The sequence below is a fragment of the Eretmochelys imbricata genome, chromosome 23, assembly GCF_965152235.1.
Source record: "Eretmochelys imbricata isolate rEreImb1 chromosome 23, rEreImb1.hap1, whole genome shotgun sequence".
Classification (NCBI taxonomy): domain Eukaryota; kingdom Metazoa; phylum Chordata; order Testudines; family Cheloniidae; genus Eretmochelys; species Eretmochelys imbricata.
Window position 1 is genome coordinate 13,059,442 of NC_135594.1, and position 7,168 is coordinate 13,066,609.

General features: G+C 61.5%; 1 protein-coding gene across 1 annotated transcript; it reads right to left on the minus strand.

Moving 5' to 3' along the window:
• Positions 1 to 3,097: 3,097 nt before the first annotated feature.
• LOC144279062 (transmembrane protein 100-like) lies at positions 3,098 to 3,475 on the minus strand. The gene has a single exon (XM_077840503.1). The coding sequence runs from the start codon at positions 3,473 to 3,475 to the stop codon at positions 3,098 to 3,100; it is 378 nt and encodes a 125-aa protein (XP_077696629.1).
• Between the last annotated feature and the right edge of the window lie 3,693 nt (positions 3,476 to 7,168).

Consider the following 7,168-nt stretch of genomic DNA (forward strand, 5'->3'; position numbering starts at 1 on the left):
CACAGCGGTGCTGGTTCCCCTGGATCCTCACCTTTCTATCCTGCCATGGGTCTCCCCCATAGCTCTGGCTGTACCCCTCAACCCTGACCTGCAGCCCCCTGCTAGCTCAGCCCTGACCCCCTCCAGCTCTGCCGGTGCCCCTCCCTGCCGACCTGCACCCCCTGCATGTGATAGTCCTTGGCCCCTGTGTAGGGTGACCAGGCAATGAGTGTGGAAAATCGGTGTGGGGGTAATAGGAGCCTATATAAGACGTCTGGTCACCCCACCCCTGTGATTTACTTCCGCTCAGTGTTGCTGTGGGGCTGAGGTGTTGGCTGCTGCTGGTCTTTCAGTCCCCTGAGGCCAATGCCCCCAAACCTCCTGACCCACCCCAGGCCCTGCACGGGCAAGACACACCCCTGCCCTGTGTGCCCAGGAGAGGGCCCCTGAACTGCAGCTGCTCAAATGCGTCCTGGGGGAGTCCCCAGTTGCTACCAGCCAGCAGATGGCATCAGGGCAGAGCTAGCGGGCCTGCAGGTCAGGAGTGAGGGGCACCGGCAGGGCTGGGGGGAGACCAGGGCTGGGCTAGCAGGGAGCTGGGCTAGCAGGGGGCTGTGGGTCGGGAGTGAGGGTCACTGGCAGGGGGCTGGGGGGAGCCCAGGGGTGGGCTAGTAGCGGTCTACGGGTCGGGAGTGAGGGGCCCTGGGTTACCCCCCCCCCAGATCTGCTGGTGCCCCCTCACTCCTGACCCGCAGCCCCCTGCTAGCCCAGCCCCGGTTCCCCCCCCAGCTCTGCGGGGGCGGGGTGGGTGAGTGAGTGCCAGGGCGGGAGGGCAGGGACCCTGGGAACAGGAAAGGTCCTTTGTAAACAGGGCTGGAGCCACAGGCTGGAAGGCCCATGGACCCCCCCCCTTCCCCACCCCCAGTCCTGGGAGAGAGGCAGCCAAGGTGTTAACCCCTGCTCTGCCGGAGCCAGAGGCTCCCGGACTCCTGGGTTCTGCTGGATCGGGGCAGGGGAGCAGAGGGGCTTTGCCCTGCTGGGAATTTGCGTTTTTGTGTGTCACCTGCCCCCTCCCCCTGCTGGCTGGGCTGCTGCCCCCTGCCCATGGCTCTGCCCCATGAAGGTGGGCTGGATGGGTGGTAATTCACACTCATCTTGCTGGGGGGGGCGGGCAGGCTCTGATGCCTGACTCCAGGGTGCATCCTCAGCAGGAGGCCCCAGCACGGCTCCACCCCCTCAATGCCCCCCCCCATCTCCTCAGAGACCCTCCTCTAGGGGACTGGGCAGGGGGGAATGTGTGATGGAGGCACCTGGGCATTTAACTGAGACCCAGCAAACTTGTTTCACACATGAGGTGGGGGGTGAACCATCCAGGATTCACTTGCCGTCTGTGCTGCCCTGGGGCCGGATGGGAACCGACGCCCCCTAGAGGGGAAAGGCCCCGAGCCCCATTCCCCACCCCCCTGAGCCAGCCAGTCCCCATCCCGGGGCCGGTGCCCCCTAGAGGGGAAAGGCCCCATGTCTCAGGGCTGCGGCTGGGCAGCGGACACAGCATCCCTCACTGGGGCTCAAGACCTGTGGGGCCGGGGTGGGGGCGTCAGTGGGGTCAGGCCATAGGTCATGGAGGGGTCACTGGGATGTTGGCCAGACCCCAGCTGTGCCAGGCAGTAGGTACCTGGTGCCGGGCCAGCGCTGATGGGGGGAGGGGGCAACTGGGGGGAATCTCAGCCTAGGAGTGGGGGGGGGGGTGAATGTATGGGGAAGAGAGAAAGTGTGAGGGGGGTGCCCCTATCTCCCTCCATCACTGCACCCCGATTACCCACTGCTGGGCAGATCCCTCTGGCTGGGCTAGCAGGTGAGGGGACAGATAGATTGATGGGGGGGGTGAAGGCTGTGGTGGGAGGGAAGGGGGCAGGGGGACTGTGTGGGGGGCAGGGACAGCTGTACAGTAAGGGCAGGGGGGCCGTGGGAGAGGGGAGGGCAGGGGGTGCTGTGGAGGGCAGGGGATCTTTGGGAAGAGAGGGGGGCTGTGGGGCAGGGCAGGGCGGGGGGGTTATGTTTGCAGTGGGGAGAGATCCATTCTCCAGGGTGCTGCCCCCCCCTTCCCCCACATGCTTCCTCTAACCTCAGCTCCCTCCCCCCCCCAGCCCCCATGCGGGATGCAGATAAGCTGGGGGGCGCCGGGCACGTCTTGGGCCCAAGGCCGCGAACAATGCGCCGACCCGGCCGGAGCCCAGCCCGGGGCTGATAAGCGCTGGCTGTTTACACTTGGGACACTGAGATGGCAGCAATTGGGCGGGCGGCTCCCGCCCAGCCTGGCACGACACAGGGCCCTGGCGCCCTAGAGCGGCCCTAGGGGGCGCTGCGCTCAGGGAGTGCGACTCAGTAGGGGGGCTCCCCGTACAACCAGCCCCCACACCCGCCCCAGACCGGGCCGCAGCAGCTGATCTACCCAGCTCCAAAGTGCTACCCGGCTCAGAAACGGTTATAATGAACCCAGCCCCTGAGCGGGGACAGAGACCCCCCACACCTGGACCCGCCCCCGTCCACTTTCTGAGCTCTGTGCTGGCCCTTTAAATCACAACACCAGCACGCTCACCGGCCGCAGGGCGGAGACCGGATCAGGGCGAGATTTTTTTTTGCACGGCCTGCGGAACTCCTGGCCACAAGATTCTCAGCAAGGGCAGGAGCTTGGTGTCCAGGTGAATTATTCCACTACTGCCCATTGGGGCAGGTGTCTCCTGCCTTTCCTCCACAGCAGCAGATGCTGGTTGCTGCTGGAGGTGGGATGCCATGCTAGATGGGCCCATGGGTGTGTAGTTCATGCAGCAAGAGGTCTGCAACCGGAGTCTGAGGCAGGGCTGGAGGCTGTGATGTCTGTATCCAGAGGAGTCGGGTGAGGGAGTGTTGGGTTTAAAGGCGAATCCCGTGTGACTCGTGGTACAGGGGCAATGACACACAACACAGGGCAGGTCCCATGCAGCAGGAGGTGGGATGGCTCAGCCAGGGGACTCTGGGTGGCTCCAGAACCTGGCCTGGATCCTCATGCCGGCTCGGATCGGACTCAGGATGGAGGCAGAACCCGGACTGGATCCCCACACTGGCTCGGATCGAACTCTCACACCACCATCTTCTTCTGCAGCGGGTCCCCCACCAGCAGGGTGAAGCTGCCGCGTCTCCAGCCCCTGATCTTGCGGCCCCGGCAGCAGTAGGCCAGGTAACTCCCGGCCAGGCCCAGCACCCCGGCGCCCAGCAGGGCCAGCCCCAGCACCGACAGCACCGAGCCGTGGGCGTCCCGGGAGTAGGCCAGGGTCGTCACCGCCACCCCGATCAGCGTCGCCACCACGCTGAAGGGCAGGAGGCAGCGGTGGCAGGCACCTTCCACACCTCCCGTGGCCGTGCTCACCAGCCGAGGGTCCGGGCACAGCTGGATCTGAACCTCTTCCGTGGCCATGTTCACTGTCACGCGGTCGCATGGCGCCGGGGGGGCAGACATGGCAGATGGGGGGAGCGGGCTCCTATCTGGGGAGAGAGAAGGGCGGGGAGACGGGGGTTGGGGTTATGGGAACTGAGTTACAGACCCAGATGCCTGTCCAAAGACCGTACAATAACGTTGCTCCCCCAGCACCAAAAGGGGGCTTGTGCCTTTAAACAAAGCATTCGCTCCGAAGACCCTACGAAAACATCCCCCTGAGTGGAGCGTAACGTGGCCCTGTGGCATAGCACAAAAGGGAGCCTGTACCTTTAATTCCAGAATCCTGCCTTAAGACCCTACAATCAACACGCCCCTGGCATAGGACACCCTGACCACACCCCTGATCTGCGCCCTATGGGCCCTGAGGGGCAGGGATTAGCCACAGCGCAAGGAGCCCCAGCCACCCTCCAGTCTGCCTCTTATGGGTCCTGGGAGTGGGAGGAAGGCACGTGTGGGTCAGAAGGCCCCTGGCAAAGAGAGCACGGCCCCTTTGCATGGCAGAGCTGATGGGGCAGCCAGGTTTCTGATCCAGGCACCAGCCACCTTGGGGTGGTGAGGCTCCTGGGGGCGATGGCAGGGGAACCAGGCCCAGTGGGTCCCGCAAAGCCAGCTCTAGAAGCCGTGAGGGGAAGCGTTGGGTCGGTCAGGGCAGTGGGGGGCACCCGTCTTGGGGGGCAGGGATGTGAGCCGGAGTGCGGGTGGGTTATGGAGAGGCCGTGCATGGGGGGAGGAGCCCTGCAGATGTGCCAGGCGATCTGGATGGGAGCCATGCAAGTGGGTGGGCTGCATTTCAGCTGTGGGGCCAGGGTGGGGCCGGGGCCGCAGGCCAGCTGTGCGGTGCACTCCAGATGTGCAGGGGGTCCCAGATGGGGGCAGGGTGAGGGGGTGGGGGTGCCATTCCAGATGTGCTGGGCGTGGCAGATGTGAGGCAGGTGCACCATGACGTCCCAGCTGTGGGGCGCAGGCCAGGTGGCAGGCAGGGGCTCCCCAAGTGGGCGCATCTCCCCACCGCCCCCTGTTTCTCCTGTAATCCTCCAGCATTTAGACCCCCACTGCTCACCCCGAACGCCGCCAGGCTCTGCCCCAGCCCCCCACAGGGCAGAGGGGTCGCACGTCGCGTCCCCGCCTTACCTCTCAGCTGCCTGGGGCCTCGGCCTTTTGAGCGCTTGGGTTCTTCACTTTTTCTTTTTCCTCTTTCACGTTCCCTCCGTCCTCCCTGCCCTGCTCTCTGCCCCCAGCTCCAGCCCTTTGCGCTTTCTTTCTTTTTTTCTTTCCTTCTTTCTTCTCTTGCTCTCTGTCCCCGTCCCAGGCTCCGTCTCTCCCTTGTCTGCCTGGCTGGAGTGCTGTAATTTTGTTTCCTCTATAATATAGCCCTGGCCAAGTCCCCTGGCCCCCCTACCCGCCCCTACCCCCGCCCCTTGGCAAGTGGCGTCTCGACTCGGCAGATGAAATGATAAGGAGCCAATTAGCCAGTTCCTCTGCGGGGCGGTCAGCGCCACATGGGGACTGGGTCGCGCACTCCCGGCTCCCCCCTCCCGCACCGTTACAGACACACACAAACACACACACACACACACAGAGCAGGGACCAGCCCCTCCAGCAGGGGGTGGCAAGGACACGCACATTACAAGCACACAGGGTATGCACATACACACAAATTCCCTATAAACACAACTGCCCACCAGCCGTACACCCAACTCCCCTCCACAGTGTCTATACACGCATACAATTTAGCCCTCCACACAGAATTCCCAGACACCACTCACTATATATACACACACACACACAGTAGGGCATATCCCTTCCAGCAGGGGGCAGCAGGGACACACACAGCACTGCCTCACAAATACACATGTGATAGCATACGCAACCCAGCTGCACGCATGCCGCCAGCCCCTACACCACCACACACACCTATCCCAAACCCACACACCCCACGCATGTGCCACCACACTAGAGAAGGGCGTGGGGCTGGTGTAGGAATGTGGGCTGTCGCTGTGCCTCATAGGAGTTGTAGTTCTGTGTCCCTAACATCCCCATTCCTGCCATAGGCCCCATTCCCTCAGCTGGACTCCATCTCCCATGATGCACCGTGGCCTCCGTCATGAGACAGGGGGATTTTCCATCACCTGGCGTCTTTACAGCAGGACTAGATGTCGTTCTAAGCAAGTCGCTCCAGCTCAGCTATCAGATATGGGCTGGAACCAGGCATCATTGCGTGAAAAGCTCTGGCCTGGGTTACAGGAAGACAGAAACAGCCAGACTGGGTCAGACCTGAGGCCCATCTACCCTGGTATCCCGGCATCAACAGTGGCCAGCACTGGATGGGTCAGAGGACTCTAGGAACCCTGCAGAGGCAGATTTGAGGGAAGTGGTTAGAGCAGGGAGGGCCTGGGAGCCAGGATGCCTGGGTTCTATCCCTGGCTCTGGGAGGGGGGCTGGGATCTAGTGGTAAGAGTGGGGGTGTGGGGGCTGGGAGCCAGGATGCCTGGGTTCTATCCCTGGCTCCTCAGGACACTTTGACCCAGAGGTCTGCGGGAAGGGGGGATCAGCGAGCTGTGGGTCTCCCCAAACCCATTGACTCGTGATGCTGCCCCCTTTCTGCACCCCCCCTACACACACACCATGTTACAGAGCCGGGCCCTTCACCTCCCTGTCCCTGACAGATCGACCATGACACTAATGCCACTTTGCTGACAGATCTGACCCACCAAAGCCGATTGAGCATATGGCACAAGGCACAGAGCGGACTATAAGTAGCCGAGGTCCATTGTAATTAGCCACTGAGGGGCTCATGAAACAGCTCTGGGAGGGGAGTGGGGTCTAGTGCTTAGAGCATGGGTGGGGGGACTGGGAGTCTGGACCCATCTCTCTACTCACCCCTATACAAACCCCTCTATCCACCCATCCACCTTATCTATCCACCCTATCTATCTATCCCCATCCACTCTATCTATCTATCTATCTATCTATCCCCATCCACCCCATCCACCCCATCTATCTATCTATCTATCTATCTATCTATCTATCTATCTATCTATCTATCCCCATCCACCCCATCTATCTATCTATCTATCTATCTTCATACACACCCAGCATCTCTTTATCTATCTAAAGTTACAAAAACCCTCTTGTGTTTTAAAAGAGCAAATTTTAGTGGGAATCAAAGCCAGGACTCCTGGGAGGGTGTGACAGGATCCACGGGGTACACCCTGGAACTGGGGTACCGCTGTGCTCCCTTAGCTCTCCAGCCTGGGCTGCCTTCACAATGCTTTGCTCGTGACATACAGCAAACCCCTCCAGGCGCTGCGATCACTCAGCACAACCGTATGTGGTGCCCCACACCCAGCTAGATTGTGTGAACGCCCCCAGAGCCACTCACGAATCACACTGAACAAGGCACCAGCCAAATCCCCCCAGCTCCCAGCCTTGCACCCCAGGGCTGTACCATCCTGCCCGGGTCAGAAGCCTGGTGGAGAGGACAATGCGCCAGCCTTTGTAACCGGAGCTGAGATTCCCCCAAGCGCTTCACCCAAACCACACAGCGTTAGGGGAAGTAGAAACCAGGGTTATTAATGACTGAACGCTGGATTTTCGGTGGTTATAAGTGGAAGGCACAACAGGTCAGAGATAGGTACTAAAGAAAATAAAAGATCAGCGAGAGCCCCCAGGCTAAATCTTTAACCTTCTTACACTAGGCCAGAGGTGGCCAAA

Coding starts and splice junctions, on each gene's coding strand:
- LOC144279062 (XM_077840503.1), bottom strand. CDS start 3,475: ATGTCTGCCCCCCCGGCGCCATGCGACCGCGTGACAGTGAACATGGCC.